This window comes from Acipenser ruthenus, chromosome 2 (assembly GCF_902713425.1).
Source record: "Acipenser ruthenus chromosome 2, fAciRut3.2 maternal haplotype, whole genome shotgun sequence".
NCBI lineage: Eukaryota > Metazoa > Chordata > Actinopteri > Acipenseriformes > Acipenseridae > Acipenser > Acipenser ruthenus.
The window spans coordinates 73,360,983-73,373,027 of NC_081190.1; the positions used below are offsets into that span (position 1 = coordinate 73,360,983).

Sequence of the window (12,045 nt, forward strand, 5' to 3'; positions counted from 1 at the left end):
TACTATTAACTATTTTTGAAAGCATTCTTACTTTACAGCATTTTTTCACACCTGCCTAAAACCTTTGCACAGTACCGTATAGCACACCATTTTAAAAATAAAAACCTGGATATTCCTGCCCTGATTTACTGTATATATTTCAGCATGCATTTATACAAGTCTTGTCAACACATTGAAATCTCAGGGTCTCTATTGTATATTACAGACTGCCAATCACGTTTTGCTTGCTCTATTCCACAACACAACATGGAGAAACCCAGTTCATGACATCAGCTAAACCATTTTGGTATGCATCCATATTTAGGTCACCCCAGTATGTACACACACACAAAAACATATCTAGAATATTGACTTTTACACTGAATTATGCAATGAATGTTTTTTTTAGACTATGCGAATGTGAAGATGAGAGGATAGCGGTTAGTTATCTAGATCCAGGAGAGGGAGCTGCTTACTGGGGAGTTTTTCAAATGAAAAGCAGAAAAATAAATTACAGATTAATTACATTGTGTCCAAGACTGCAATTTAGCGTCCCCAAATTGATGCAGAAAAAGATGGGCATGTCCAATTGGAGTGCCTTTCGGTTCCCTATTGTTGCTGTGTCACTATCTGGTGAGGTATAGAAGTATCATGATTATGATGGTGTTGGCTTGTACTTGAGGGCATTCATTAGCACACAGTTTAAATATGATATTGGTTTGGGTGCAGTGGTCTGTTCTTCCTCTAGTGCCACTGAGCAGTCACACTGTATGACTGAGGGATTGTAGATTGTTCCAGTGGCGTAGCCAGGATTTTGTTTCGGGGGCGGGGGGATGGAGATTTTTGCAGATGGATAATAATTGGGTCTGTCAATAAAATTGCAGTTAACTTCTGCGATTTAACGCATATTTTTGGGGAGATTAATTTTTTTTTAACGCACGTTAATCGCACTCCTGTCTTGTCCCTCTTAGCAATATTCTTTATTTCCTTGGCACAGGTTTGTTGCTTTTAGTTACAGCATTAGAATATAGAGCTCAATGAAACTTGCTCAAAGTACCCCGTGGTAACGATCTCTCCCCCTCGTCCCAAGACAACACCAAACTCCCCACAGTTCAACAGCCATGTCACAGTACGTAAAGTCTTCCAGTTAAAGCTACAGATGCATTAGCTGCGCAGTACAAAACACAGTTCCAGCTAATCATTTTTGCTGTGTTAATTCTGCACTAATAACATTAATAAAATAATCTTAATAGTGCAAATACTATAACCTAGCCAAAACAATGGAAAATACCTTATCATCAGTAATAAAATAAAATAAATTAACTACACTTGGAGCTTGCAATGAACTTGAAATCGCCCTATTAAGAACCATGATGTTTCACCTCACAATCACATTTAGAACCACTGCTATGCAGTTATCAAACATACAAATTAAATAACAGAAAGAATAACCTACCTTACCTGATGTTTAGATGCCCAAGTCCATCATCCTGTTTTTCATTACAAACTTGTCGAGTGCTATAGGTCTCGGTTTTACAACAGCCGTTTAAAGCATGAATCGCAGGGGACTGAAAACCAGGTGTCCTTAGAGTTGGTCAAAAGCAGAGGATGTCTAGTAACCTCCCAGACGTGGGTTAGTTTTTATCAAAGAAAGTCTGTAAATTCAAAATTTGATGTGCTGTTGTGGCCAGAGAAGGCGCTTTTGTGCATGATTTGTAAACTATGAACCGGGTTTAAATAACTTATTTCATTGTACCTTCCTATTCAAAATCTAAAGGCTAGGATAACCATTTCATCCTTTGAGTGATGTAAATACCCAGAAGCACTGGACTCCCTGGAACAGTGCTGAGGAATGCCGCACAAACAAAAAATAAAACTATATGAACATAATTTAGATATTTTATTTAACATCATGTAATCAAATAAGCTATAAAATGCTATTGCAAAAGTCTACCGGAAGGCATAACTGTAATACGGTATCTCATGTTAGATTTCAAAATGTCAAATTTGTTCAATTTGTCAGTTTTTCATTAAATATCGATATGTAATTCAATATGTTAACATAACATTATTTATTCAGCAGGTTTCATTAGACTTTATGAAGCAAAATTTGTTAATTCTGTAGGGTGATGCAAAACTTTTGGCCTTAGCTGTACAGATTATAAAATATAGAAACATCTTTGTATTGTTTGATGCAATGTTATCTCTTTTATAGGACCCGCCTTTGCATAACTGGTTATAAGGCCATGCTATCATGGTCTCTTATCTATGGTGCCTAACTAGAATTATAAAGTGTCAATATTGTGTTTTTGTGTCCGGGTTATAATTTGCATGTGAAATGTTTGTCTAAGTATTATTAATAATGTTACACATACATATTTACTGTTATTTTTTATTTTTTTAACTTTTTATATTTCAGTATTCACATTGGTAGTTTTATGGAACATTTTTTTCATCCAATATGTGCTGTTACACTAAAATCACTCACACTTACTAAAATAGTTAACTTAATGAAAGAGTGTGGATAGCTGTATGGCTCTTCTGTACAGTACTATTTCCTATGTGCTAGGAGAAGGTTTCTGCTGCTAGTTAAGGGTCAGTTGGAGCATATCCTGCCTGTTGAGGTTTGGAACTGCTTGTTAAAGGGACTAATTGTCTGCACTCCCATAGTTGCCTGCACATCATCTAGTTTCAGTTGTCTGACTATAAGAAATCCTCCTCAGTTAGCCCAGGCCTAATGGTGTAGAGTATGACAGGCTCCGGGGCAAAGCCTATGGTAGTGGAGCGGAAGGCAGTGTGGTATGTACAGGCAGAAACAACTGAACCTCATGACAGGTCACATGATTGACTGTGTTTAGTTGGTTGGCCATGAAACGCAAAAAGGAAAGATTAATACATTATTATTTTATTATTATTATTATTTGTTTATTTAGTAGACGCCTTTATCCAAGGCGACTTACAGAGACTAGGGTGTGTGAACTATACATCAGCTGCAGAGTCACTTACAACTACGTCTCACCCGAAAGATGGAGCACAAGGAGGTTAAGTGACTTGCTCAGGGCCACACAGAGAGTCAGTGGTTGAGGTGGGATTTGAACCGGGAACCTTCTGGTTACAAGCCCTTTTCTTTAACCACTGGACCACACAGCCTCATTAAGGTTAAACCACAGACTCTCAAAAGTTTTTATTTATTTATTTATTTATTTATTTATTTATTTATTTATTTATTTTTTTTTTATTTAGTATTTAAATGTTAGCTTATTTATCAATTTGCTGTTTTGTAGCATAGAGAATTAAGATTCAGGTTCAAGTTTGTGTCAGTATTATGGTTTGGTAAAATCTACACTTTCTCTTGCAGGAAGAAGTCATTCTTATTCTCTGCTCTCTACGCAGCCTTTATATTTGGTGGCAGACACTTGATGAAACAGCGTGAAAAGTTTGAATTACGGAAACTTCTAGTGCTCTGGTCAATGAGCCTTGCAGTCTTTAGGTAAGTACAGGTTGTTTTGTAAAGGAGAAAGCCTGCCAGATGTTTAATGTAAGCTGGTTAATGCTTACTCATTTTCATCTTATAGCCTGCCACTGAATAATAGAAGGAAGCTATTATTGTAACCCGCTACTCCTTTACTATAATCCCCAGGAAAATGGATTGTGAATTAAGAATTAATTTAAGCTAAATAATATGTGCTTGCCTGCCCAACAGTTTATTAATGTGTTGACCCTCTTGCATTTGAAGGATACAAGTTTCAGTTTCCTAAGTGATTCAAAGAAAAATAATATAATCTTTCCTGGCTTACCCTTACAGTTTTGTAAGAAACACATGTTATAGAAAACATGTATTTTCATTTTAAAACAAGATATTGTTTAATTGTCAGTTGCTATGCCTTACACCCCAGGGAAGGGAATCTGTTATACCTGCAACACTTCCTAGGTCATTTATTCAAGTATGTTACTGGGTGAATAAAGTATGTCAGTGAATAGGATACAAAGACCTGACCAAGAAACTACAACACTACCTGAAAATATATTTTCTTTAGATATTTCTTTTAATCTAGTGTAGTCCCAGATATGATGTTAATAAAAAAAAAAGGTCATTCCACATCTGATGATATTGCATTTGAATGTGCCTGGTGTTTTAGGAAGAATCCCACATTATTAGCTGTCATCTCATATCTCTGTCATCTCTTATTATAAGTTTTTGGCCTATAATAGGGAGAGGGAGTGCCTGTGTGGGATGAAATCAAGCTCTGAAAAGGGGCCATGTTTGAGAGGTCTGATCTTTCAAAAGTATTCAATATATTTCACTGAACACATGACTACTCCTCTCCTCCAGGTTAATAATGTGTCAACAATTTACCTATTGGTGAGATGTTAAATATTAATTTGATGGAGGCATGTGTAGATGAAAGGGCAATGACACCGTTAACATTATTGTACTTGAGCTCCTGAACCACTGTAGTTATCATCTAGTAGTTTCATCAGATTATCTAACAACAACAAAAAATATATATATGCATTGTCAGTGTCACAAGGTAATTGGTTACTGAGTTATTAACCCCAGAGTGACCATCTGGCCAAATTGGCATCCTTGCAGCACCCTTGTGCTTTTGATGTGTCCTAAAGCTAAGTCTGGAAAAACAATAGAATTGTGATATGTATCCCTCTACATCAATGTGGCATTAATCATATTGTCACACTTTTTTTGTACACACACAAATTGTATTTTGTTATAAATGACATTTGTTATCTCCTCATCTCATTATCTCTCATCATCCAATGGTATGTGACACTTTAACATAACACGCTCTCTGAAAGGATCTAGTCATGGTCCCCTTTTTTGCTTGGGCTAATGAAGACTACGTCTTTATCAGTTTGTTGGTATGGGGAGAAACTTTGCTTTAACATTTGTTTGGACAGTAAGTTGAAATCAGCTGCTTCCCCTATTGACTGATATCCTTTCATCCAGTAACATGCTTTGACACCAAAGACCCTGCAAGGGTGAAATGACCGAAATCAGTAACAGACTTCCTGGTAGGCCAGGCAAGCAAAATGTGAACATTCTTTAACCTAGTTTAGGACCAGATTTTTATATTTGAAGTTCAGTGATGCTCAATGTGTCCAAACGATAAGCAAGCTTGCATCTTTAAATGCTGTATTTATTTCTTATCCATACAGTAACTGCATGAAAACACATCACTGCATGACTGTGAGGTGCCTAGTGTTGTTTTATGTTTTTGGTATATGAAGTTTGCATTTCTTGCATATTTTACAATCGTCCTTTTCTGGAATACATCTAAAACATTGGGATGTCTGTTTGCTGTTTTCTTTGCATATTCAGTTCACATTACGCAATAGGTCCAGAAAAATCCAAAATGTAATTTGGAGGTTGTTGGCCATATTTTATGCATGCTAATATAACGGAAGCACCTAATGAGCCCCTTGGTATTGGTATACAAACTACCATTTAATTCTTCTTGTTCTTGTTTACATTCACTTTGTATATCATTTTCTTTCAGTCTTCACATCCTGGTGACCTTTGGCAAAATTGAATTTTAAAGCACTCCTGTGGCCTCCAAAAAGCTCTCTAGCATGTCGTATCTCTAAGTATAGTTGATACACCAGATTATAACTGTTAACCCATCCCCTGCAGAAATATCAGTAATAAATACCACATAGAACAAATTAGGTATTACTTCCACTGTGAACAGGGTTCGTTACAGTCTGGTCTGTGTGAGGGAATATTGACACCAGTAGAAGTGAACTGGCCTCAGCTAGAAACTGTGGTCTGTGCACTTCCAGTCAGTGCTTTGAAGGAGAGGTGCCTCGGGTATGATTTTTTTACAGCAGGAACTCAATATGGAATGCTTTGGTTTCAAGAATGTGTTTGTTTTTTTGGTGGTAGTGGCGGCGTGGCATAAAGCAGGAGAAACTGGCAGTTTATATGAGGTCAGGGCTCTTCTAATAGCTATTGAGGCCTCAGGGATTCTGTAAACTGTTACCATGATGTATGAATATTTACAAAGTGATTCTAAACAACAACAATACACTAGTTAAGACTGCTGTGATATTTACTACCCATACCAAGTTGCTTTGACTCTTGTTCTACATAAATATTTATAACATGTGTGCATGTGAAATGTGACATAAATGTACTGTGCATTTCTGGTCTTATTAAAGTGACAGAGTGAAATGAAACCTGATTATAATTTTCTTAAGCTTAATTGCCTTGCGGATTAGCAGTGGTTTCATTATCAATTTTGTAATTCACAAAATGTTATTTCATACATGCAGTATAAAGTACAGGGATATAACTGTTTCAGGAATGTAATGTTGCCTTGCTTCTAGAATCCAGCTGATGGTTCTCACTTTACAGACTGCTGTGGTAAGCAGTTATTTTTGATGTCTTAAATACTAGAAGATAACCTACGATAGGATGGGCAAAATATGCTGAAGCCTGATATGTGTAAAAATCTACTCAGTCAGTAAAGGCAATTGGGGGGGCTTCACCATTCTGCAGCACAGATGATTGTTCACATCAGAACATAATCTTCCCAGCAACAATAAAAACGCACATAATACCAAACATTTCTAAAACGTTTTAATTATAGTGTTAGTTATCGAAACAACAATGACTCAAGGCAACAGTCCAATCTGTTATAGGTGACTGAATTTGCTTGTACTGTACTTACATTATTATTTATTTATTTCTTAGCAGACGCCCTTATCCAGGATGACTTACAATTGTTACAAGATATCGGTTGGCATATAAAATTGATATATAAAATGTGTGCATGCAAAAAAATATCGAACAATGTTCAATTGCTGTTTTATTGACAACATATTACATGTGCAATACTGTATAAAAAATGGTTAGGAGATTAATAGCCGGTTCATTTGCCAGCTTAACTATTATTCACAGTGACCAATTCAAAAGGAATTTCAACACTAAACATATTTTATAACCTAAAATTTATATTTTTTGCATTAGCCCAGAGGGTTCTATTAATATATATGTGCATAAAAATGGTCTTCTTTTAAATACTGCTCAAATCAGTGTTACCTTTACCATAGGAAAAAAAAAAAACCCTTTCAAGTACGAAATGTAACCATTACCGAATGGGTATTTACCTCCTAAAGACCCTGTAACAGGGCGAGCAGCCCTGTACATTGTTTTGTTTATTTTTGGAACGGAGTCCCCTCCGCCCCTGTGCAGATTATTGTTTTTTGTTTATTATGATTTATTGTATTTATGTCGGCGAGCGTCGTATGTTTTATTGTTTGTATTTTGACGGCGTAGCCAGTTTGTTTTGTTTAGCGTGGATGGGTAGCCCCATCCACAACATAATTAAAACTTGTGCAGAAGGTGGCCATCTCCCGAATTAATTAGGTGATTTAATTTGTTGCTAATCGGGAGATGGTCACCTGTTATAAAAAGCCTGCAGCTCTCTAGCTCGAGGGGGGTGTTGTAGGTGCGGAGAGAGCGAGACGGAGATTGAAAACGAAAAACGAAACTAAAAGAAAATAACATAGGAACAGTGAAGGCAATCTGCCCAGCCTGACCTGTGTTTGATTTATTTTGTGTCCGTGATTTGTTTTTGTTTAAACCTTTTATTTTCGCTCTGTGAGCGAGTGTTTTGTGTTTGAATATTTTATTTATTTTTGGATTATTTAAATAAAACTGCGCAAGCCTTTTGAACTGCAGTACTTCCCCGGTGTCAGTATTTTTGTTCCTGCTTCTGCCTGACGTCAGACCACTCGTCATCCCTGTCACAGACCCGAATCGTGAATATTGTATACCAAAGCTGCTCACCAAGCCTGTGACGCAGTCATGACTCCGCCCCCGAGGTATCAAATAAACTGCACTCACAGATCTCAGAGACATTTTTCCTTTCAAGACTGACCTGACAGTGCTTATATCTGTATATATTTCACATCTGATGTTTTTACACATTTTGTATGTGATAATTAAACAAATCGCTGTAATAGTTTTTTCTGTTTTATTATTATTTGTTTATTTAGCAGACGCCTTTATCCAACTTACGACTTACAGAGACTAGGGTGTGTGAACTATGCATCAGCTGCAGAGTCACTTACAATTACATCTCATCCGAAAGACGGAGCACAAGGAGGTTAAGTGACTTGCTCAAGGTCACACAATGAGTCAGTGGCTGAGGTGGGATTTGAACCGGGGATCTTCTGGTTACAAGCCCCTTTCTTTAACCACTGGACCACACAGCCTCCTATACATGTATTTGTGTGCACTACAGCCTGTTGCTAGTTATGTCCTGCAGCGGCCTTGTGCCCCACGTGAAGCCAGCAGCTCGCAGCTCGAGTATTAGGTCCTCTGCTCTTCCTAATCTACATTAATGACTTAGATTCTGGTATAGCAAGCAAACTTGTTAAATTTGCAGACAACACAAAAATAGGAGTGGCAAACACCATTGCAGCAGCAAAGGACATTCAAAATGATCTTGACAGCATTCAGAACTGGGTACACACATGGCAAATTACATTAAATAGAGAAAAGTGTCAGGTACTGCACGCAGGCAATAAAAATGTCCATTATAAATACCTTATGGGAGATACTGAAATAGAAGAAGGAATTTATGAAAAAGATCTAGGAGTTTATGTTGACTCAGAAATGTCTTCATCTTGACAATGTGGGGAAACTATAAAAAAGCCCAACAAAATGCTCAGATACATAGTGAAACGTGTTGAATTCAAATCAAGGGGAGTAATGTTAAAATGTTACAATGCATTGATAAGACCTCATCTAGAATATTGTGTTCAGTTCTGGTCACCTCGCTACAAAAAGGATATTGCTGCTGTAGAAAGAGTGCAAAGAAGAGCGACCAGAATTATTCTGGGTTTAAAAGGCATGTCATATGCAGACAGGCTAAAAGAATTGAATCTGTTCAGTCTTGAACAAAGAAGACTATGTAAACAAGGACCAGGGGTCACAAATGGAGATTAGACAAAGGTCGCACTCCATACCAATCCTGCCTTCTTGCTGAAGACTATCTCAGCTTTCCATGTTAACCAGTCTGTGGAATTGGAGGCTTTCCATCCACCTCCTTTCCAATCTGACAGGGAGCGACAGCTCCATACGCTCTGTCCAGTTCGGGCCCTGGCATATTATGTTGACAGGACAAAAAGTTGGAGGCAGTCTAAACAGTTTTTTGTCGGCTATGGTGCAAAGTCCCATGGTCAAGCCCTGTCTAAGCAGCGGCTGTCCAAGTGGATAGCAGACACGATCAAGACTGCCTGTGAGTTGACCCTCTCCAGAAATGCTCACGGCCCTATCAACCAGGGATCCTGCAATCGCATGGGCTTTATTCCAGGTGCATCTGTCGAAGACATATGAAATGCGGCGGTGGGGGCTACTCCCCATACCTTTACTATGTTCTACAGACTTAATGTCGTAGATCCTCAAAACCCTGGTTTTGGAATTAGAGTGCTAGGGCGGCTACCCAGTCAACCCTTACAACACAGGCATAGAGGTGAAACTCCCTCCATTTTTTCACCCTAGCTACTTGTTACTGGGGTTCCAAATGGTAACGCACAAGGCTGCCTTCGACTTAGCCTGTAGCATTCCAGTCGTTCAGCAATCCTGCCCTGGCGACGGCTTGGAAATACTGACCCATTCTGTAATGGTTACATTTCGTACTTGAAAGGGAACGTTGGGTTATTATCATAACCCTGGTTCCCTGTCACAAATAGCTTCGTGGTGACATCAGACCAGTAAGAAATACACACAGGCTCAATGCGGGTAGAGGCGCTGATGCACGTTTATTTATTAAATAAAAGGTTTAAACTCAAAACACTGATACACAAACAAAACGGCACAGTGGCCAAAACAAAAGACAATAATTAAAACAAATATCGTCCTGGTGTAAAGCCAGCACGAGTAGCAATTGTTTTTAGTTTTATAACTCTTACTGTCTCTCTGTCTCCTTTCTCCAAACTCTCTGCCACTCCCATCAACTCCACAGCAGCAGCTGCTTCGCTTTTATATATGTGGCCATCTCCCAATTGGTAATTACTTGATTAATTGGGACATGGCCAAGTTACGCACAAGTTTTAGCTGGATGGGGGATTTTAACCCCATCCAGGCTGTAAAACAATAATAACAAACATTGTGTTTTTCATCACTAAACAATACATTTAAATCATAATACAACAAAACCAGAGGAAAAGGGAGAGGCAGGGAGATCAGGTTAGAGGAGTTAGATTTGTAGTGACAGAGAGGAACCAGAGGACAGGAGCAGGAGGAGAGGATTACGGGGATATTAAAGTTAGTCATGGTAGGGAGCAGAAGAGGAGAGGGAGTAGAAATGGCTGTGGAAGAGGGTGGTGTCGAGGCGAAAACAAACAGGTACAAGAGGAGCGAGAGCATTAAGTGATAGATAGAAAAGAAAGAAATATACGCAAACCTGGTCTGGGAGCCTTCACAATTGTTGCTTGGGTAGTAAAGTTTGCAGCTGGTCCACGTTGGCCTGTGATGAGGCCCTTCGGTGAGCTGGCACTGAATGCATTTCTATTTTAGGGAACCAGGGTTATGATAAAAACCCAACGTTTTAAGATTTCCAGTTCTGTAGCTCACTCTATGTTATTGTCTTTGCTGAGCTGTGCTTGACATACTTTTTGTCATGAAGCACGAAGGTAAGACTATTTCTCAGTTTTTAAGTGTGATCCTTTGTCAGAGCAGTTAGAGTGAAAATGTCAGGGTGCTTACATTACAACAGATAGAGATGTGGATTTTGAATAAAAGTATATTTGCGTTGGCTCCATACTATGAAACAGGTCGCAAGATGAAAGATACTGATATTAAGCATCCCTGAAGCCAAACTGAAGCACAGGTCTCCATGAGTGAAGAAAACGATTGACCAATCATAGCTATTTTTCTGCAGTATTTGCTATGTACAAAGCATATTATCTGAGATCTGTTTATACAAGTTTGTATAATTTGAATGCTTGCTACCCTCCTTAGTACTCTGCAATAACACATTTTTCTTTGTTTCTTTGGCATTAAGTATTTTTGGTGCTGCCCGCACAGGGGGATATATGGTGTATATCCTGATGACCAAAGGGCTAAAGCAGTCAGTTTGCGATCAGAGTTTCTACAATGGACCAGTCAGCAAATTCTGGGCTTATGCATTTGTGCTAAGCAAGGCTCCTGAGCTAGGTAAGTGATGTGCAATTTAAAAAAAAAATGTCTAGCATATATTTTATATACATGATGAAATATATGATGCCAAGATACACATGTGCGTGCACACGCACACACGTGCAGTAATGAGGGGATAGGATTATTGATTCAGATAAAGTGGACAAAGCAAAAACCCAATAATGTAAAGCTTAACAATGACATGAACCAATCAGCTGCACGAAATACATAATAAACAACCACAAATCGTTAGTAGAACAAATTTGAAAAGCTTTACGTTAGATTGGATTACAACGGTAACAATCAGCCTCATCTGCTTGCTTGTTTATTTGCTTTCAGTTGCCTTATCCTTTCACCCAAAGTTACGAGACATGCTTGCATTTTTTTTACTATCTTGTTGTTGTTGATGTTGTTATTATTACAATGTATGTGTTGCCTTGCATCCTAGTAATGCAAGTCATTATATGCTTTTCATCTTGATGATTTGAGCAAATGCTTTGCTATGATACAATAATGCTTGATTTCAAGGACTGTGCCTGTACATCAACCTACTTAACAGAAAAGGTGATAGTTATCCATACTTCTCCATTAGCTGCAAGTCACTCTAAGCAGTTGTTTTTTTTTAATAGTCAGTACCTATACAGTATTTTGTGTACTTACAGAAATGCATACTTTTTAAACAGAGCTTTGTGGTTATGATCATACCAGTTTTGGCTTTGGCTTGGGCTTAATAACATTTTACGAACAATGATCTCCCTACCATAGTAGATGGAGAGTAAATAAGAGCAAAGCTCAACAAGCTATTTACTGAGTTAAAAATACATGCAAGCCAGGGTCTATCTCTTCCTTGAACTACTCTGATGCATTTAAATGTGCACAGTGGTGCATTAAGAGTTTGT

The 12,045-nt window shown here is 38.1% G+C and overlaps 1 protein-coding gene across 1 annotated transcript in view; it reads left to right on the forward strand.

Moving 5' to 3' along the window:
* The window catches only part of LOC117409496 (elongation of very long chain fatty acids protein 6-like), a 41,528-nt gene that overhangs the window by 21,630 nt on the left and 7,853 nt on the right, over positions 1-12,045 (forward strand). The window contains exons 2-3 of the mRNA XM_034015647.3: positions 3,338-3,469; positions 11,013-11,164. Coding sequence (XP_033871538.1) covers positions 3,338-3,469; positions 11,013-11,164 — 284 coding nt within the window. The remainder of the gene's footprint in view (positions 1-3,337; positions 3,470-11,012; positions 11,165-12,045) is intronic.